This window comes from Chiloscyllium punctatum, chromosome 11 (assembly GCF_047496795.1).
Source record: "Chiloscyllium punctatum isolate Juve2018m chromosome 11, sChiPun1.3, whole genome shotgun sequence".
In the NCBI taxonomy this organism is placed as follows: Eukaryota; Metazoa; Chordata; class Chondrichthyes; order Orectolobiformes; family Hemiscylliidae; genus Chiloscyllium; species Chiloscyllium punctatum.
Genome location: NC_092749.1, coordinates 25,414,378 through 25,436,447, shown reverse-complemented (window position 1 = coordinate 25,436,447; position 22,070 = coordinate 25,414,378). Strand labels below are relative to the sequence as shown.

The window sequence follows — 22,070 nt, the reverse complement described above, 5'->3', positions numbered from 1 at the left end:
GTATGAGTGTCTCTGTATATGCGTGTGTGTCTCTGCATGTGTGTGTCTGTGTGCATCTCTACATGTGTGTTTATATGTCTCTGTGTGTGTCTGTATGTGAGTGGCTGTGTGTGTATGTGAGTGGCTGTGTGTGTGTGGCAGTGTGTGTGTGTATATGAGTGGCTGTGTGTGTATCTGTATGTGAGTGGCTGTGTGTCTGTATGTGAGTGGCTGTGTGTGTGTACATGAGAGGCTGTGTGTGTCTGTGTGTGATTGGCTGTGCGTCTGTTTGTAAGTGTCTGTGTGTGTCTGTATGTGAGTGGCTGTGTGTGTTTGTGTGTGAGCGGCTGTGTGTGTTGTATGTGTATGTGAGTGGCTGTGTGTGTCTGTGTGTGAATAGCTGTATGTGTGTGTATGAATGCGTGTGTGTCTGTGTGTGTCTCTGCATGTGCGTGTCTGTATGCATCTCTACATGTGTGTTTATATGTCTGTGTGTGTGTCTGTATGTGAGTGGCTGTGTGTGTGTATGTGAGTGGCTGTGTGTGTGGCAGTGTGTGTGTGTATGTGAGTGGCTATGTGTGTATGTCTGTGTGTGAGTGGTTGTGTGTGTATGCGAGTGGGTGTGTGTGTGACTGTATGTGAGTGGCTATGTGTGTGTCTGTATGTAAGTGGCTGTGTGTGTGTGTCTGTGTGTGAGTGGCCGTATGTGTGTTTATGAATGCGAGTGGCTGTGTGTATCTATGTATGAGTGGCTATGTGTGTGTATCTGTATGTGAGTGGTTGTGTGTGAGTCTGTATGCGAGTGGGTGTGTGTGACCGTATGTGAGTAGCTGTGTGTGTGTCTGTACGTGTTTCTCCTGATTCTGTGGAAAAGGGCAGTTCTAACTCCAGATCTTCTTTGAGCCTGACGTCATGTCTGCTTGAGATTGGATGGTAGGACTGTGACTCGAAACTCCCTCCCCTCCCCCTCCAAAAAAAACTTTTTAAAGACTTTCAATCTGTTCAAACTAATATATTTTACAACCATCGCGATACCATCTAACATCTGCTCCAGTGTGTGTGTGTGTGAGAGAGTGTGTGTGAGTGAATGTGTCTCTTATTTATTTGTGCTGACTGTTTCCCTTCAGCTATATTTTTCTTAATTTGTAAAGTTATCTGTTGCTGGAGACATCTGGCAACCAGCGTGTTTTTTTTGTTCTATATATAAAGATAATAGATATTTATATATATAACAAGCCGCCTTTAGAAATCCACGGAGAGAAGGGGGCCAGTTCACTGTTAAAAGGCACTGCAGAGGAATACGTTTTGACTGGAGTGGAGTCCTCTTAAAGAACAAGCTTGTATCAACATGGAGTGGGTGAGGTACAGCGTTTTGGTGTGGCTACTCTCCGTCTTGCAGCCGCACCAAGTGTGCCCTGAGAAGAGGAACCTCAGGAGGATCACTTACGTGCTTCACTCGGGCAAGTCTCACGGCCGGGGCAGTGTCTTTGCTTTCGGTACCAGGCACCGTGCTCCCTCCTCTTACACCGTCAGGGCGCAGGGCTCGGCTCCAGTGCTGGAGGTGAAAACCACTTACAGGAGGAGCTCGCCCCAGGTCAGGACCCGGCGGATGGGCCAGGCGAGCCAGCACGTCCAGCAGCACCAGCAGCAGCACATCGCTCAGTTCCATCCACACCAGTACTACCAGCAGCATTCCATTAGACACCCTGTGCACTATCAAAAACAACAGCTTAACGGGTAAGGAGAACTCCCTTGAACTTTGCGCCAGATCATTGCTGGCTGTATCCCTTCCCATGACCTTCTAGTCCATTTCTGGACATCACTTAAACCCTCAGCCACATAACATCACCAAAGACATATTTCGGTTTGACACCTCCTAATGTTTTATTTTATTTCCCTTCAAGATAAATCGAATGAGTTTAAACCCTTTATAATACCAAACACTTGTTTTTTTTTAACTATATAACCAACGATTGTCTTGATTATTTATAATATGTTGGGGAACACGAACCTACCTGCAATGAAACTTTAACCCAAGAACAAAATTCACTTGAGAACAGTGATGTGTTGCAATGCAGAGAAACTCCTGACAGCAGTGAAGTTTCAATAACTCCCTAATTACTTTCTTCCTGTAAAAAAAGTGATTCCAACTTGAATCCTTGTTGCAGCTCTCTGCGCACAGCGGGGGATTCAGGTGACTGTGGTGCAGTCTGCCATGCGTAGGAAGCACTTCCTCATGGGTACCAAACCATCACTAATGTTTGCGTACAAACCCTGAGAACACGATCTCTTTGAAAAGAAAGAGGAGGCACCTTCATTCCATGAAGGGGGCCCATTGTTATTCTGGGCAATATTTCCTTTGTGGCTGGTTGGAAGCTTTTGACAGGTTGTATTTTACTGTTAAGAATCTTGACCCTGGGAATTTATTTTATTCCATCACAGGATGTCGGCTAGGCCAGCAGTCACTGGCCATTCTTAACTGCCCTTCAAGAAGGCAGTGTTGTAGTCCTTGTGATGTAGGTGCACCCTACATCAGTTTCCAAGGTTTGATGCCGGTTTTTAATGCAGTGAAGGGCTAGCGATATATTTCCATGTCGGACTGTGGCTTGAAGGGGAATTTGCAGGTGTTCCCATGTTTCACTGTCCTTGTCCTTCAAGGGGGTGGGGAGGCTACAAGTTGAAGGTGCTGTCAAAGGAGGCTTGGCAAGTTGTTTACTAGAGAGAGACCTTGAGCCTGCGTTTATATCACGGGGAAGTTACTGCTTGCCAATCTTGGGTCAACTCTCGCTCCAACTGATCGACTGTAGCTAAGCAAAGTCAGCACTGAACTCCTGTGTCACTATTGATGAATGGCTTCCCCTGCTCCCTTAAAACACAGAAACAGTTTCCTGTCAATACTTTAATAAAACCGTAGGAAATTTTAAAACAAACGTTCATGAGTGGGTTTGTTTTAAAAACTGAAACCATATCTCATTTTCTTCTTTTGTTAACTTCAGCTGTTGCCTGCAGGGTTTGAATAGACACTAATTTTTTTTATGGGATAGTTTGATGGATAGTTTGCTGTCAGATAAGTATTTTATTAGTCTACATCTTCCTTTTCTCTCCAGTAAATGTGTCATGTTATGATTTGCAGAGTTAACGTTTGTGGCGGTCAGTGCTGTCATGGATGGGCCCAAGCTCCTGGCTCTCAAAGATGCACCAAGCGTAAGTGATTTGTATTGCATGACAAAAAGTCTTTCTTGTGTTGGCAAGTTGAGCTTTGTTCAGAGATCTTAAATCTGAAGAATCACCAGACAATAGCAGCATCGGCACCAAATTACCCTTTGAGCTGTCACGTTGGACCATAATCCCATGTCACCTCACCGTTGATTTGCACCAGTCAATTATCTCCTTGCTATCCTCTCACCTGCCTCAGCTCATCTGCTGCTGGAACCCCAAAACATTCTTGATAATTTCATTGCTGTCGCTCGACCTGACGATTCCAACACACTCCTGGCCAGCCTCCCATTGTTCTTCCTGCATATATTTCTCAGGATGTGAGCTTCTCTGGCTGGGCCAGTCTTCATTACATGTCCCGAATGGCTTTTTCTGAAGATTGTGGTGAGCTGCCCTCTTGAACTGTTACAGTCCTTGAGGACTAGGGACACTCATAGCACTGGTAGGGAAGGAGTACCAGGCTTTGGACCTATCAGCAGTGAAGGAACGGCAATGTAATCCCCAGTCAGGAAGGTGTATGGCTTGGAGGGGAACTTGCAGAGGGTGGTATTTCCCATGTATCTGTTGCCCTGGTCCTTCTAGCTGGGAGTGATTCTGAGTTTGGAAGGTGCTGTCCAAAGAGACTTTGTGAGTAGCTGCAGTGCAACTTGTCGATGAAATACACACTGCTGCTGTGAGATGGTGCTGAAGGGAGTGAATGCTGAAATTAATGGATGGGTTGCCAATGGATGGTTGCCTAGTCGAGCATTGCTAAAAACTGCACTCATCCAGGAAAGTGGAAATATTTCATCACACTCATGACTTGTCTCTGGTAGATGGTGGCCAGGCATTGGAGAGTGAAGTTTTGAATTCATCTCCTCAGAGTTTCTAGCTTCTAATCTGTGGCCACATTATTATTATAGCCATATCTACCCACATCTTAATTTCTGTCAAATTGCATTCACTCATCATTTTTGTGTTTGCTAACTAACTTTGGCTTCAACTACAGTTTGAAATCCCTATTCTAGTCTTCAATATCTCAATGGCCTTACCCCTCCTTATCTGTGTAACCTTCTGACAACTGTAACCCTCTGAGATACCTGGACCTCTCTAATTCTAGCCACATGTGCACTCCCAAATTTCACTGCTGCACTGTTGATCCCTGGGGCTTACATTCTGGAATTCCCTTCCTAACCTCTTTGTCTCCCTAATGTTTCTCTTTAACCAAGTTGTTGCTCTTGTGACACCATATTGTCTATCCAAGTGTTGTTTGGTAAAATTGTAAAAAAGTGGCTTTGAAGTTTTATTATCCTGAATTGTTACATAAATGAAACGTTGTCATAATGGTATCTGACCCCACCTCCCGAACTGGTACATACTGGAAGCAAAGGGGAACTCACTGTTGGCTGGAGAGTCAATGAGAGACTAGTGTGGCACCTCTAGGGTAAAGCCACCAAACATGTGTTTGTGTGTGTGTCTGTGTGTGAGAGTGGTATGCCTGAGTGTCCGTGTGTGTATGCATCTGTTTGTGTGTGTCTGTGTGTGAGAGTGATGTGTTTGTGTGTCTGTGTGTGTGTGTGTTTATGTGTATTTGTCGGTTTGTGTGTGTCTGTGTGTGAGAGTCATGTGTCTGTGTGTCCGTGTGTATATGCGTATGTGTCTGTTTGTGTGTGTCTATGTGTATGTGTCTGTTTCTGTGTGTGTGTGTGTGTGTGTTTGCTGTGTGTGCATATGTGGTGAGCAGCATGGGCAGGGAATGAAGCTCACAGTGGGCCGTCCCTTTGTCCCAATGCTGGGTCTATTGTTCCAGCACTGAGTCCTTTTAAACAATGGAACCTTCTCCAGGGAGCCTTATGCTCCCCACAAGAGGTTGCTTGTCATGTTCCCCGTATGACAAAGCTCCTGCCCATTCCTTGATAAATTCCAGCAGTGGCACAGTGGGATCCTGAAGGGGGCATTAATTGCTCCCCATTGGCCTCTGGTGGTGGTGGAGTGGGAAAGCTTTCTGTCATGTACCTTTTCAGTACAGACATGAAAAAGTCTAACAACGTTCTCTCCTGATTAAATACCCCGTTCCCCTACTGCGGCCAACAAACTGACCACTGAAGGGGCATTAAGCCATCCTGTGTCACCATCTGAACAAAAATGATAGGCTCAAGCTCCAAAGTGCCCCTCCTTACCTCTTGTGCCACACCTGGCCTCTGTATCACTGTTGCTGTACTCTGAGCCAGATGTTACTCCGTGAAATGGCAAAGGGAATGAGTTTCAGGTTGGAGTTCCAAGAGGGGCAGAGAGGTCTTGTTCACTCAGCAAGCGGCCGGGCCATCAAAAGGGGTAGGAATCTGCATGCGGAATTAATTTACCATGCAAGTACAATGTTGTAAAACCACTATTGAAAACTGAAACCCAGTGGGCTGGACAGGGGAAGCTGGGAGCTTGCCTCTGTCTCTGAATCATGTGTTTCCTGAAAAAGAGGCGTGTTTCCAGGTGAGGGCCGGCTGGAACTGCAGCTGCAATGGGCTCTCTCTCTCTCCCACACGTGAAATAGCTCCTCCCGTTCATCAATGGAACGACAAGTGAACCAAAAGCATTCAGAAGAGCTGATGCACGGGATCTGTAAGTTCATCAATGACGCCTCCAGCATCACATCCTGAGCTCGAGAGTGCAGCAGCGAAAGTTTTCTGAATCTTTTAAACTGCTGTGATGGAAATCAGTTCTACACATCCATTCCCCTTTACTGTAACCCTGTGAAGATCACTTGGGTGCTGCTTTCATTTTAATGAAACGCCCATGTGTCATGTTGGTCATTACCAGCCACCCAGGTGCTAAAGGGGGACATTGACACTGGCTGACTTATTAAACTGGGGCAAGGGGAATGATTGGCTGAATGATGAAGTCAGATACAATGCTGGGACTCTCTGGAATAATATTGAGTGAATTGTAACATCGGTGTGTGTTCCTGCAGCTCCCAGCCTTTTATATGTAGCTATCCAGTAACAATCTATAGCTTATTTTGAAATATTTTTATTGATCGGGATTTCAGTCCTGACGATTCTACTGTGTACTATGACTCCTAAACCCTTCACTAATGGAGCAAAGGGTTGAATTGATGATTCACTTCTGAGGTGAGAGGGCATCTCTCAGGAAATCGTGGGGTCAGTCCCAATGACATTTCTACCCATCAACTCTGATGGATGAAGCATTGTGGGGGATGAGCTCACAATACCTCAACGTGGATGAGACTCCTTGGCAGGAGCTGACCTCTGTAAAATTAACCTGTTATTATACACACAGTTCAAATTATCATCGATAATGACTCAGCATGTGAATATTGTGTTAAAGATGAAGACTGAACGAAGAGAATTAGAAGACGCAGCAGTAAAATAACAACATGCATAACATTTCAATGATTTTATTGTATGTGAGGCTTTTTAAGATGCTCTAAGTAACATGAAAGAGGTTATATAAATGGGTGTTTCCTCTCTCTCTGACTTTCTCTGTCCCTCTCAATATACCTCCATGCTTCAATATATTTCTCTCTCAGTCAATCTGCTTCTCTGTCTCTTTGTCTGTCTCTATCACAGCCTGTGTTAGTTTCTCTCTGTCCCTCTCTGACTCGAATCTTTTGTTTCTTCTGTTTCATTCTGTGTGTGTGTGTCTCTTTCTCTGTCACTATCCCTCTGACAGTGTCTCTGCCAATCTTTGACTCACTCCTTGTTTACCTTAGCAATAATTTTCCCAGCGACTACAATGGTTTCAAATTAAAGCATGTCCAACATGAAGGCTTAGCTAGCAGGTAAAATGATTAAATTCCTCAAATTAAGATCACCATAAATTGCTTAGGTGGCAACGATATTCCTTTAATCTATTATGCCAGATCAATGAAGGTAAAAAATTCTTTATTGACTCCCTTACTTAGTGATGTCTGCTGGGGCCAAAGTTCACCATTACTGTGCTGTTTTATGTACTGAAAATTGGTGCAATGCTGAAAGATTTAAGAGTGGGTTTGCCTCACACCTAATTTGCACAGGCCACCTCAATAAGAATGGGCCTCATTTCAGTGCTGAAATGAGGGTCCTGCCCTTATTTCCTGGAAATTCACTTAAACTAGTTAGATCTTGCACTGCTCAAGCTGCAACTAGTCTCTCATGTTCTTCAATGGTCTCAGCAGCGATTGTTAAAGAGACTGGTGGATGGAGGGTAAGTTTTGTTTGACTTACTGTGGAGCCAGGACTGCCCTTCCTGTCTTCATGCGAGCTGCTACTGGCCTGTGCTGACACATTCTGTGGCCTTAACCCTCTCAACTCCCAAGTAAATTTGTGGACTGACTCCCAACACTGAGCCAGACAAATTTCCCATGCTCAGCTCATTAGGCGCTGTAAGGAGCCCAGTGCCCCTGGATTTATCCCAGTGAGGCCTGACTTTGCATGAAGGCCCACCCTTGGCCCTCCATCTTCTCCATGGTGAAATGAGCGTGCTGTCTTTTTGGCTCCCTTTATCAGGCACTTTTCAGCTTCACCAACAACGAGCGTGATCAAGATCTCACCTTGTTGCACTGTGACTGAGAGCACTGCAGGTGACATGGGTTTCAGGTGTTAGCAGCCTGTGTTTACACCCTGCCCAGTTTTAGTGGAGAAACATGCTGCCAGTTCACGATCACCCGTTTTGTGCAGACCCACTTCACCTTCCCTGCCCCTCTAGATCCCCCTGTGCGGTTCTCATGCATTTCTGTGCACTGCTGTTGCCATGGCAAGTCTCTGAATATAAAAGGTGTTTTTATTCCTAATTAGTAAACCACATTTCTATTGCAGCATAACAACTGGTTGACTTTACAGGATAAAAATCAGAAGATTTAATTGTCAGCCAGCTGTACTTTTTCAAAACACTATTATGTTTATGGCTGAAATTTAAGGGAATACACAATCTTCAAGTTGGGGACAATTGTTTTATAAGTAGCAGATAGGTAAACGATAGAAGGTTTTTATTTCATGAATTTTGGAATACATTCATTTGTGCTTGCCATGGTGTTGGGTCCAAAGCAGGACCTTAAATTAAGTTACCACTAGGTGGCATTCTTAGTGAGTATTTCAGGACTGGAAGAAACAGTGACGACTCCATTGCATTTTTTTGATGAGGTGATTACTTTGTGACTATATGTAAGTCACAGAGGAAAAAAAGTGAACATTCTCCAAAGCAATAAATTTACTTAATATAAAGAGGTTTAATTTACTATGTCCAAGTGACCTGCAGGTAAAATGAATACAGGTAGAGAATGCAATATTCCTTAAGTCAGGCTTGAAAAGCTGTGGACAATGCCTCTATTTGTCTTTCAGAATATTAGTGTACTTATGGCCAAGATTAATAACAATCGTGACATCCCAATCTCCCTGAAACATTCAGTAATAAATGAGCAGCCCTTTGGATTTAAAGCTTGTTATTTAAAGTGCACTCATTTCTAACACCGCAGTTTGCACTAGGACCCAGTGTTGGGTGTGAGCCAAATATTGCATCCAAAATACCACCTATTTCATTGATGTCAAGGTGAACCTATGTGGTGATTGTGACAGCTGTGCCTCAGTTGGAATCATATCTCTAAGGCAGAAGGTTGTATGTTTAAGTCCCATTCCAGCCCTTGCAACGCAAAACTAAAGGCTGAAACTTCAGCGGAGTGCTGCAGGGTTGGAAATGGCACCTTTCCGAAACGATACGGATCTGAGATCCATTCATGTGGACGCTGTTTGAAGAAGAACACAGCAGTTATCACCAGTGCACAGGCCTAACATCTATCCCTCAGCCCACACCACAAAAAGCTGGCTATTTTACTCATTGTCAGGAGATCTAAACCTGCACACTGAGATTAGGGTGATGTCATTCATAAAACATGTAGTTACATTATCCCAGTGAAATATAAATCTGAAACTCCACCTACCCTGTACTGACTGACTCATTGCTTCAGCCAATGTAAATGGCTTTGAAAGGTTAACATCCAAATAAGGCTGGAAAGTACACTATAATGAGAAGACTTGGAGGGGAAAGCTTGAAATGATACACATGTAGGAGTAACTGATTCCACTAATGACAGATGGAATTTATATTTCAATTTCTCATTCAAAAAAAAAGGCTGGGTTTCAAATGGGTCTCACACACATTAATATTTGATTTGTCCATTGGCATCTCCTGTCTGGAAGATTTTTATTTCAGAAAGTGCTTTTGTATCATTGTTCTTCTTCCATTAGCATTGTGTAGGCCTGTTTGGGTGGACAATCTAAAAAAATCAGAGATTGGCATAATTTTGTTTAAAAATACAATTAACTGAATTACTGACACTTTCCAAAAATTGCCATTTGAACACTTTCCAATGAAATAAAAAAAACATACACCTCAGCTGGAGGTGGACAACTGATGGGAATAAACAGAGAAAATTAGTTTGAGAATTAAAATTGCAAAGTTCACTTATTATAGTGTCTTTTAGCACATGTTTTGGTGACATTGCTTTTTCAACTTGGCAAAGCAAGAAAGTACCTTCTCTAAATGAAATAGTGAATGAAATCTGATCGCACTGCTGTTTAGTTTCTATTATCTTAGGATCAAATTAACTCTGGGGAGTACTTTCACTTTAATACACTTTTAATCTCCCTCCCTTTTTCCTTTATGTCTGACAAAGGAAGATATATTTGTTACCTGCCAGAAAATACTGTCTGTGGAGCAAGCTACCATAGGTGCCCATTCATGTCTGTGCTCCCTGTGTTCTGTAATATACAACAACACCTTGTGTTTATATAGTGCCTTTAACATTCTGAAATGTCTTGAGGCAACTCCCAGGAACATTATAAAGCATGTCTTCAAGCCACGTGGGATACTGGGTCAAATAATTATCAAAGAGAGATGTTTTAAGGAATGTCTTAAAACAGGAAAGAGGGTGGAGATATGTGGGAGGGAGCCCCAGAAATTGAGCCCTAGGCAACTGAAGACATGGTCACCAAAGCTGGAGCAATTCTAATTGGAAATGCACAAGATGCCAGAATTAGAGGAGTTCAGACATATCAGAGGTTTTGGGAGTGGAGGGAATTACAGAGTTAGGGAGAGGCGAAGCCATGGAGGAATGTAGAAACAAGATTGGAATTGGAAAGGCAAGGCATTATTTGACCAGGAGTCAGTGTAGGCCGTGAAGTACAGAGTGACAGGAAATGGGACTTGCTGTGAGTTAAGACAAGGACACTATAGCTTGAGATGACCTGACATTTACAGAGGGTGGAATATGGGACACAAACCAGGAGTACATTGGGATAATCCATTCCAGAGATAACAGAGGCCTGCTTGAGGATTTCAACAGTAAGTGAGCTGTGATGGGGTGGATGTTGGGTGGTGTTGTAGAGGTGGGAATGGACAGTCACAGTGATAAAATGAAAATGAGGTTGGGAGCTCAACTTGGAATCGAATGTAACATCATTGTTGTGAAGAGACTGGCTAAATGTTAGGTTGTTGCCTGGGAGACAGATGGAATTGGTTAGCTAGCGAGGAGGGACAATGGCTTTAGTCTTTCCAGGTTTTAAATGGAGAAAATTTGCATGTGATCCAGTGGATGTCCATTCCGTTCAGCTGAAGCTGCCTCTTCAGATCAGCCTGAGATCTGCTTATCCACCTCCTTCCTGTGGAAAGGAAAAAAACGTAACCATCGCAAATTCATAGTAATCAACAAATTAATCAACAGGGGGGTGAGAATGTGTTTTACACAGTGAGTTACGATGATTAAAAGATGGAAGCAGATTCTGTAATAGCATTCAAAAGGAAATTGGATGAATGCTTAAAGGGGAGATGTTTACACAGTCATGATGAAAATTGAAGGGAGTGGGACTCCAAAAGACCAGGTAAAAGTATGGTAGGTCGAGTGGCCTCCTTCTGTTCCTCTTTCCTTTCTTTTAGCTTGTTATCATGTCATCCCCTCCCCCATCCCAGTTATTGTCCTTTCAAGTCTAGCAGGAGACATACCATTGTTCTGCCATTCTCACATTCCGATCACTCAATACAAACTACTAACACCTTTTCTCCATCAGCACCCTACACTCACTACCCCTCTGAACACAGAGCCATAGAAAGGTACAGCATGGAAACAGACCCTTCAGTCCAACTCGTCCATACCGACCAGATATCCCAACCCAATCTAGTCCCACCTGACAGCACTCGGCCCATACCCCTCCAAACCTTCCTATTTATATACCCATCCATATGGGTATATCCCTATGATTCGTATTAAGTCTTTAGGTTAAACATTATCTAGTGCAATGGACAATTATTTGGGAGCCTGGCTATTTAAGACAAGTAATTGTTACCATTATTTTAGTTGGCAGCCATGTTAAAAGCAAAATGATTAATTTATGGCATCTTATCACACTCCTCTAAACCTCCTAAAACCAGGTGGTTATCTTGAAGGGAATTACTATCGGTGTGAGGTGTAGGTACTGATCTCTGAAACTATATGCTAAGCTTTAATGGTAAAACTGTTTCAAAGGCAAAGGCACTAACCTGGGTTAATTGTACTCCAGTGGAAGTGAGAGTCAGTGAGTATACTGGTTCATGTTTGCTAAGTATTTTCTATTCAGACTGAGGGTAAACTGGGGGTCACGTTTTGTGATGAGTGCTGTCCTCTTAATATGGTGAATAGAATAGCTGGTACAAAGGCTTAGTGGGTTACTGGAGTGACGTGCTGGGTCAGAGACAGTAGGACCCGAATTTGTGCTAGTGTTTGCTCACAGAACCAGCTTCCACACAAAGTTGTGGGGCGGACGGAGTGGCTACGGTGGGTTTGGAAGAGACCAGTTGCCTGTGTGGTGCAAAGGCCTGTCTGTAGTAAAGGGAACGAAAGATTGGGAGACAACCCAGTTATCCATAAAGAGACTGCTTTCACCAGCAGTGTTAGGAATGTGTTGGGAACATCCCACTGATTTCCATTTTAGGAATGGTGTGGGGAGGCAAGAGATAGGAGAAGATAAAGTAGGGACGCGCTGAGGAATAAACAGGCAAGCAGAACAACTAGCATCACAAAGAATTATATGTGTCCTAGTGATACTTGTACTGAAAACATTCAATGCTGGAGATCACAGCAGGTCAGATAGCATCCATGGAGAGAGAGAGAGAGCAAGCTAACTTTGTGAGTCTAGATGACTCTTCATCAGAGCTGAAGGGAAGTGTGGAGGGATAAATAGGCAATGTCTTTTCCCTGGGGTGGGGGAGTCCAGAACGAGAGGGCATAGGTTTAGGGTAAGAGTGGAAAGATAGAAAAGAGACCTAAGGGGCAACTTTTTCATGCAGAGGGTGGGATGTGTATGGAATGAGCTGCCAGAGGATGTGGTGGAGGCTGGTACAATTGCAACATTTAAAAGGCATCTGGATGGGTATATGAATAGGAAGGTTTGGAGGGATATGGGCTGAGTGCTGTCAGGTGGGACTAGATTGGGTTGGGATATCTGGTCGACATGGACGAGTTGGACTGAAGAGTCTGTTTCCATGCTGTACCTTTCTATGGCTCTGTGTTCAGAGGGGTAGTGAGTGTAGGGTGCTGATGGAGAAAAGGTGTTAGTAGTTTGCATTGAGTGATCGGAATGTGAGAATGGCAGAACAATGGTATGTCTCCTGCTAGACTTGAAAGGACAATAACTGGGATGGGGGAGGGGATGACATGATAACAAGCTAAAAGAAAGGAAAGAAATGGTTCTCAATTTAAAGGTGTTGAACTCAATATTAAGTCAAGAAGGCTGCAAAGTGCCCAGTTTGAAAATGAGGTATTGTTCCTCCAGTTTGTGCGGTGATTCAGTAGAACACTGCAACATACCGAGGACAGGCATGCTAGCCGGACACTGGGTTAACATGACCGGGCACGGAAAGGTCAGGGTCATACTTGCACACAGACCAGAGGTATTCTGTAAAGTGGTCTTCCAGTCTGCGCCTGGTTTCTCCATTGTACAGTAGGCCCCATTGCAGCGAATACAATACACAAGATTGGAAGAGGTACAGGTGAAATGCTGTTTAGGCCCTTGGATGGTGAGCAGGGAGGAGGTGAAGGGGCAGGTGTTGCACCTTCTGCAGTTACATGGGAAGATGCTGTGGGAAGGCGGTGTAGTGTTGGTGATTGAGGAACGGACTAGGGTGGCTTGGAGGAAACGATCCCTGCAAATGCAGACAGGACAAGTGAGGGGAAGATGTGTTTGGTGGTGGCATTCTGCTAGAGTTGGCTGAGAATGATCCTTTGAATGTGGAAACTCGTGGGATGACAAGTGAGGATAAGGGGGTCCCAATCACGTTGTTGGGAGTGATAGGAACCAGCACCCTACACCCACTACCCTCCCACCTCCCCTCCCCCTATCCCAGACTATTGCATAAATGCTGCCCCCTCTACACTTCACTTCAGTTCTGAAGAAGAGTCGTTTAGATTCAACTTGTTAGTTTTCTCTCTGTGTTGATGCTGCCTGCCTCTCTGTGATCTCCTGCAGTTTTTGTTTTCAGTTCAGATTCCATCATCTGCAGTAATTCGCTCCTACCCTAGTGAGACGTCTTCACTTTACTTTCAAGATGTAACCTGTTTTGAAGTCTCACATCAATTTAAAAGAATTTGAGATTTGTCTCACTTCCTTTTGATCATAAAATCTCTTGTCCCTGATGTTGATAGTTTACCATTAGCTAAATCTTCCTCTGTTATCAAAACTCTCTTGTATTTGATCAGACCTCTTCCCATCTAAACCTGATCAGAGGAGTAAACACAACTGCTTCTAAAGTTCATATCAGCGGTAACTACTTAACAACCATACTAAATGCATAACAACATGTGGTAACTTGTTGATGTTTGACAAACATAAATAGCTGTGTCTTTATTTAACTTGTTAGTAATAGAAGCAGTCTAGGCAACAGCAGTTTTTGTTTCTTGGTCATATGGGACTGGATTGCACCTCTGACTTTCAGCTTGTCCTTACTTCCCCTCCAATACCAGCATGAATGCTATACAGGAGGTCCAGTTTCGGAAGTGATGAAGCCTTGCAAAAGGACTAACAGGAAGGAGGGTCAGTGACTAGAGCGCACAGGCTGAAGATCAGGATTTGAGCTTTTTGGGAAAAAGTATCAGAGGATAAGGAGAAAATAAGGAGTGATGTGGCGATAGGGAAATGGCAAGGATATGGGATGAACTGGGAATCTCTTTCAAGAGACTTGAGAGTCCAAATGGCCACCTTTAATAACAGAAAAAACAGAATATTACAGATGCTAGAGATTGAAGAAATAAGCAGAAAGAGTTGGAGAAACTCGACAGGTCAGAGAGAGAAACAGAGCTAACGTTACAAATCTGAATGCTGCTTTGTTAGAATTCATGGGCCAACACCTCTGCGTTGTGTGATTTGATGAATTCAGAATTTATTTTCTTTAGTGTAACAATACTGTGGAAAACTTAGATGAACTTAAATGAGAATGTGGATTTCTAGCCATCCGATTTGTTCGTCAACTGCACAAATAATTTCTGCAGTTTCCTTTGTGGTAAATATTCTGAGCTCCTCCGTGAAACTATATAGCATACTCAGAATATGTGACGTTGGTGTGGGCATGGAAGGAATTCCACTCTTCCCCCGGCTAGTATCATCTACTTGCAGCTTTGTTGCTCTCTGATTATATAGTAAATTCTTGAAAGCCACTCATCAAGTAACTTCTGTTCTGAATCCCATGGTGACATAAAACGTGTCCAAGATTATTTCCTGCTGTTTCCATTCCATCTGGAAACTTACTTGGGACATCTGAATGGCAGAAATGTCAGATACGTAGCAGGCTGTATATCTCCAAAAGACGCCCACAAATGCAAGTCTGTGATTTTCAGGATGTTAGGCTTACCTGAGTTACTGTCCATGCAAAAAGACTGTTAATCTCATTGTTACATTTAGGATCCTTAAGGGGCTTGATGGGGTAAGTACTGAGAGTTTGTTTCTCCTCATGGGAGAGTCGAGAATCAGAGGGCATTGTCTCAGGATAAAGGGGTGCCAAGTTAAGATAAGAGATGTTAAACCAATGTCCATTTGGATAGACATTAAAGGTTCCTCTGGTAATGAAGAGCAAAGGATGTACTCCTGGTATCCTGGCCAATATTTATCACTTAATAAGCATCACAAAAAACAGATGACCAGGTTATTATCACATTGCTGCTTGAGTGCATTGACTCCTGTGTTTCCCACATTATGCTTCAAAGGCCCTTCATTTGCTGTAAAGCATCTTGAAATGGACAGTGGTTGTCTGAGGCACTATATAAATTCAGCATTTATCCTTTTTCACATTGGCCAGTATGTTTGGGAGCAAGGTGTCTGAGGAGTGCTCCTCCTAATGTCTTTTATGTTAAACCAGCTCTCTTGGCTCCCCCCCCATTGCCTGAATTGGTCACTTGTGTCATTCAGTTAGTGTGACTCTGCTGTGGAGATGAAGCAACTGGTCTGAGTAATGTGTGGACTCACTCCCTTGTAGTCAGCATGGAGCAAGTTCCAGTGTAAAATATCCACAGCTAAGAGCTAGCAAGAGTGGCACTGGCCATCAATATTACTGGACCTGTATAAAGATCTGAGCAAATATTACTACTTTTTCAACAAGAATAGACCTCTCCTCTGCTTCAGTTTCCTCTTAATTTCTGGCCCTGTTTTACAATAAGTAGTAATTAAACCTCCATCTAGCGAAGGATTTTTGAGGTTTTGAGAGTCAACACATGTTCGTACTTATTAATAACAAACTTCCTTTGCACCTTTTTTGGGGCCTTGATTGTTTGACCTGGGTAGCTCAGAAAGGAATAGTTCAGCTCTAATTTGAATGTATCACTGGAAAATTCCCCTGCACAAACAAGGGAGAGACAAAAAGAAGCTATCCTCAAGCACAGCAGAAACTTATTATGATATTCTGGGGATAGTCTGAATCCTCATTGCGAATAATCTTACCTTTCCACTAATTCAGGAATTTCTAATGAAAAGATGGACACTGAGTATTTATAAGGCTGAGGAATCATGTCCACTGAAGGTAACAGCTGATCACTATCATGCAACACCTCTTGGAAGCATTCTACCCAGGCACTGAGAGGAATCCCTTTGGAATTATTTGGGACGCAACACTGGATCCACTTTTGACAAAATTCTGGTTAAAGTGGTCCAACATCTTCAAAAAAAAATTGAATGTGTAGATTTGACATCTTTGTGGGATAGATACCACTTTAAATGTTTCCAAATTTCCATATTTGAAAGTGCTAATTATTACATTGACATACCCTGAACGGTCACTAAGATTCAAATCTTGATTTTTGATCTTCAGAATACTACCTTTTGCCATGGTGTGTCTGTGTGGATGTACAATCAGTTCTTCTTTAATGTGATGGTTTTTGAAATCCCGCATGATAGAAAAATCATGCTTTAGAAACAACACTTAAAATGTGACAATGTTAGCACGTTACAGCCAATACATATTTTAAAAGTTTGCACTTTAGAAACAGTGTCCCCAATTCATTAATCATGTTACAGTGAATTCGCGTGAACAAAACATGTGTTATAGCAGAATGACCTGTATCTGACAAGGGACATGTTCACTCTGTGCTAGCCTCACAGCTCAGTCACTGTTGGAGACAGATTGGGGGTCATGTTTCCCACATTGCCATTTTAACCGACGAGTCACTGTTTCAAAATAAGGAGTTCTGTCTGAAACAGAGAAAAGGGTAAATCTTTTTCTCTCATGGGTTCTTAAGCCTTTGGAACCCTTCCTGAAAAGGCAGTGGAAGCAGAGTTTGAGTATTTTTTAAAGCAGAGAGAGATAGATTCTTGATGTCCAAGGGGGGTGGAAGGTACAACAGGGGTAAGTGCAAATGTGGAATATTCCAATCAGTCTTGATACTATTGAAGGCTGGAGCAGGCCTGAACAATCATGCTCATAATGTAGTTGTTGATAGGTGACCCTGCTCTGTCCTACTTATCAGGAGGAATTTAAAATTGAATTGAATTGAATTGAGTGTGCTTTATTGTCATATGTACTCAAATGAGTATGTGAAAAGTCTACAAGTCACCACTTATGGCACCATCTAGGTACAGATTCTTCAGTACAGGTTCTTAGGAAATAAATTTGGAAAATAGAAAAATAAGAAGTTGAGAATAATGGTCCTTCCAACTCAGTCCATGCCAGCACCAAATCTACAGTTCACGCTGGGTGTTGAATCACTGGAAGTCCACACTGAGGCCATGCCAGGCTGAGAGACTGCCATGCCAGGCCGGGAGACTGCTGCACTGAGAGGTCACCATGCCAGATCAAGAGACTGCCACACCAAGAGACTACCACACCAGTCCAAGAGACCACCATACCGGGCCGAGAGACTGCCACACCAGGGCGAGAGACCACCATATGGGGCCGAGAGACTGCCACGCTAGGCCAAGAGACTGCCACACCAAAAGACTACCATACTGGGACAAGAGATTGCCACACTGAGAGACTGCCACTCCAGGCTGGGAGACTGCCACGCCAGGCTGAGAGACTGCTACTCTGAGAGATCACCGTGCCACGCTGGGAGACTGCCACACTGAGAGACTGCCATACCAGTCCGAGAGACTGCTACACTGGCTAAGAGACCGCCACGCCAGTCCAGGAGACCACCATGTCGAGCCATCAAAAGATGGCCCAGACCATCTTTGGGTCAGTGCTGGGATCAGGAGTCTGAAATGGAGGCTCATTTATGTTTTCTCCATTTTGCTATCTCATCCTTTGGTCAGAGTGGCCAACCATCTTTGCAGCATAAGCAGCATTTGCAGAGGCTACAGTATATGTAGACAGGCTGAGAGTGCTGGGGCGGGTTTGGCAATGTCAATGGAGAGATAAACAGAGTTAACACTTCAAATCTGATATGACTCTGCTTCTGACTCCGGTGGTGCAGCCTGACCTGCTAAGCTTCTCCAGCACCTCCTGTTTTTATTTCAGATTTTCAGCATTGGCACTATTTTGCTTTTCTTACACATGAAGGCACTTGCTCACTTTGGCCTTGTACAAAACCATTCCAATGGATTCCCAACAAACAGGAATCTGTAATCTTGCTCCTGTCTTTGGTGAGCACCAGTGGTGAAGCCTGTTATGATCCTGCAGCATGTCCTTATTGAGCAGGCTCAGCCTCATATATATCACTGGGGCCTCTTGTGGTGCTGTGGTAGTGTCTTTACCTCCAAGCTTGGAGGCCTGGGTTCAAATCCTACCTGCTGCAGAGGTTACATAATCACATTGCTGAGGAACATACCTTCAGTTGCATCATCAGTTCAGCAACCTGATGGTCAAATGGGTTAAGGCCTTCCTGATCAGAGAGCCACCTGTTTTTATGTTGTGTTGGCAGAGTTTGTAAGCAACTTGCCTGTTGGTTGGAGAGAAAGAGCAGCAAGATTGGGGTTGGAGTGCAGTGCAGGAGAGATTCCTATGCATCGTGCATCACAAAATGAGTCATTTCTGCCTTAGCATTGCAGCAGCCCCCCTCCTGTGTGGTGGCCTGCTTTATGGGGTGGCATATTATGTTGCTCTCCACTAGTATGGTACTGCAATCTCTCTGTTCCCCATGCGACGAGAGCTTCATAACCAACTCTAGAAGCAGAGCTCAGGTTAACATGATTCAGCAATTGAGCATGTGAAGAAGCCGTGAATTTGTGAAAGTCGATTGGAATGTAATTGTATGCAATGCTCTGCACTTGGGGTGGCACGGCGACTGAGTGGTTAGCCCTGCTGCTTCACAGCGTCAGGGACACAGGTTACATTCCAGCTTCGGCCAACTGTCTGTGTGGAGTTTGCACATTCTCGCTGTGTCTGCGTGGGTTTCCTCTGAGTACTCCAGTTTCCTCCCACAGTCCGAAGATTTGCAGGTTTGGTGGATTGGCCATGCTTAATTGCTCATGGTATCCAGGGATGTGCAGGCTAGATGGATTAGCCATGGGAACTGCAGGATTACAGGGATTGGGTGGGATGCTGTTCGGAGGGTCAGTGTGGACATGATGGGCCAAATGGCCTGCTTCCACGCAGTATAGATTCTATGATCTGAGGTGCTCCAGTAGTGAAGACTGGACAAGCTCACATTAGAGATGCAAGCCACTTGAAAGTGGCAAAGCTAACGATTATATAAAGGGAAAAATGATCGACACAATAACAAAGACTAACTCCCCTCATGACCTCTAGCTGCTGCAAAGCACTTGAACTGTAGTCGCCGTTGTTATGTGGAAAGTGCAGCATCCAAAATGTAAACTCGGCTTCCACAAGCGGCAATGTGAAGGTGAACAAATCATTTATTGAGGGATAGTGATGGGCTGCAACACTCTGGATATCTCCCCTGCTCTTCTTCAATATAATGAAGACAGGCAGGTAGGTCCCCTGTTTAGGTCAGAGCTCTGATAGTGTAGCGCTCCCTTGGACTGCATTGCAGCATCAGCCTGGTGTTTTGGCTCAAGCCCTGGAATTGAACTTGATCCCTAGAATCTTGTGACTCCAAGACAACTTAGCCACAGTGAATACAAGAATGGTCCTATTGAGGACAGCTCAGCACCAAAGATAAGCAGATTGCTGATAAAAAAGGCATTTTCTCCAGAAGCTTAAATCCGCAAACATTATGCGAAAAATTTCTATATTTCCTTATGTGAAAGCCGGATTTCTGAGACTAAAGCTTTAGTGGGTGAGTGGAGGGTCAACATTTATTTTGCAGGAGGTGTTATCCACCATCTGCCATCGTCTTGCTGTTACAGAGTTGTCGACTGGAAACTGACCCTGTCAACCTCACCCCAAATTCGTGCAAAAGTGCATAAGTTTGCTTTTGTTTTCCCTTTGACACTCAGCTCTAGCTGCTTTACTAGTTTGACTTATAAGGAAAGATGATGTGCATAATGGAATTCTGATACTGCATTGCAACAACTCGCTGAATGCAAAAAGACACTATTGGTTAAGTATAGATTTGCTCTTCCATCTTATATTAATGGGAGTGACATGTGGGGATTGAGGATGGTGGGTGGTCATGTTTCACTGCCCATCAAGGTATTGCGGAGTGCATGAGGAAACATAATACTGAGATATTTTATCACTGCACAATAACAAGTGTGAGCAGTTCAGAGTTTGAAGTTGCGAAGTGAGATACCTTGAAGGATGAGGGTCTCTTAATTGGTACAATACTGGAATCCTTTGAAGTGAAGTAAATTTTGAAAAAGGAAGGGAAGCAATTGCTCATCTTAGCTTCATAAGTGGGTGGTGATTTCCTGTCTTTCACATTTTTACAGAAGTTGGATTGTAAAGTCAATGGGTTGTAGAAGGTGACACCATTGCTTGCAGCTAAAGTAGAGATGATCAGCTGATTTGCCTCCCGGCTGCAGGTGCTCAGAACATAACAGAAAAACTGAGTAAGCTTCTGGTAAGGGTGGTTTACGTGGGAACCACCGACACAGAGAGGGACAGTGTGGAGACCTTTCAGGATCAGTTTCAGGAGTTAGGGCATATGTTGAAACACAGAACCTCCAGCATAGTAACCTCAGGAATACTAGCTGTGAGCAATGAGCTCCAGCATTTAGGTAAGAGCAGATCAGGGAGGTAAAAATGTGGCTAGAGGGATGTCATCAAGGGGAGGGGTTTGGATTTTTGGAACATTGGGATCACTTCTGGGAAAGGAGAAAACTGTTCAGAAAAGATGAGCATCACCTGAACTGAAATGGAACTAATCTGTAGGCTGAGAGAGTAAATAGCATAGTGGGGATGGATTTAAACTTGTAAACTGATAGGGTGGGGTTGACTAATGGGCCTAGTTTTGGAAGTACCAGGGAGATTAAAAGAGAGATGGAGGGGAATGGGGAAAAAAGAATTGAAGGAAGGCTAGAGTGTTGACAGTGAACAAAGAAATGATCACCTTCCAATGAGCAAGAAAGTAATAAGGCAGCATTAAGTTGTGCATGCATAAATGCACAGAGTGTAGTGAACATATCTGGGGAGCTGGAAGCAGAAATTGCTTGATGGCGATATGATATAGGAGCATTGACAGAAACGTGGCTCGATTGTGGCCAGAACTGGACTGGATACTGAATATCCCAGATTCTAATGCTTTCAGTAGAAACAGGTTGGGTAAAAAAGGAGGAGTTGCAGTGGTCTTGGTTAAAGGTAATAGCACAGCCTTTGAACAAGATGCAGTTCCTGAACTAGAATCTCGATGGTTAGAGGTGAGAAACAGGAAGACCTCCATATAGCGGGGAGGAGGTAAAAGAGAGCATTTGTAGGCAGCTCACTGAAACCTGTACAACAAGTCATGATTTCAGTTACCCTCAGGTAGACAGGGAACAAGGTTGTCTGTGGGGCTTGGAACGTGTGCAGAACTTTCTAGAACTGTACATTGCCATTCCTATCAGGGAAGGAGCTGTGCTGCACCTGATCTTAGGAAATAAGGCAGGTCAAGTTGAGAGCATCAGAATGGGGAGCATTTGGGAAATAGTGATCATAATATAAAAAGGTTTAACATTAAGATGGAAGGGGATAAAATCCCAAATGGGAAAAGGGATGATTTTAATGGTCAAAAAGTTGAACTGGAGCAGATTGTTTAGAAATGCATTTTGGTGAATAAAAGAGTGGATTAAAAAATGGGAGACTTTCAAAAAAGAGATTTAGTACAGTGCACACTACCCCCATGAGAAATAAATGTGGGGTATCCAAACCTAGAGTAGCTGGATGATTAAGGATATTGATGATAAAGTAAGGAAGAAAAAGAAGGTATATGATGCATTCTGGAATAATAGTAGCAGTAGAAATCTCAAATGCAGGAGAGAGGCTAAAGCTAAAATAGAGAAGGAAGTGTGAGGAAAGGATGGACAGACCATACTAAATCAAATAACAAAATGTTCTTCAAGCATATTATTAGTAAA

The 22,070-nt window shown here is 43.6% G+C and overlaps 1 protein-coding gene across 5 annotated transcripts in view; it reads left to right on the top strand.

Moving 5' to 3' along the window:
- The first annotated feature begins 983 nt into the window (after positions 1 to 983).
- Positions 984 to 22,070, top strand: part of ltbp1 (latent transforming growth factor beta binding protein 1) — a 349,362-nt gene continuing 328,275 nt past the window's right edge. For 3 of the 5 annotated variants that reach the window (XM_072580508.1, XM_072580505.1, XM_072580507.1), the window contains exons 1-2: positions 986 to 1,716; positions 3,113 to 3,183. In XM_072580508.1, the coding sequence (XP_072436609.1) occupies positions 1,328 to 1,716; positions 3,113 to 3,183 (460 nt within the window). In that variant the 5' untranslated portion in view covers positions 986 to 1,327. Of the gene's footprint in view, positions 1,717 to 3,112; positions 3,184 to 22,070 lie in introns of all 5 variants that reach the window. The other 2 variants (XM_072580504.1, XM_072580506.1) reach the window with 2 other exon arrangements.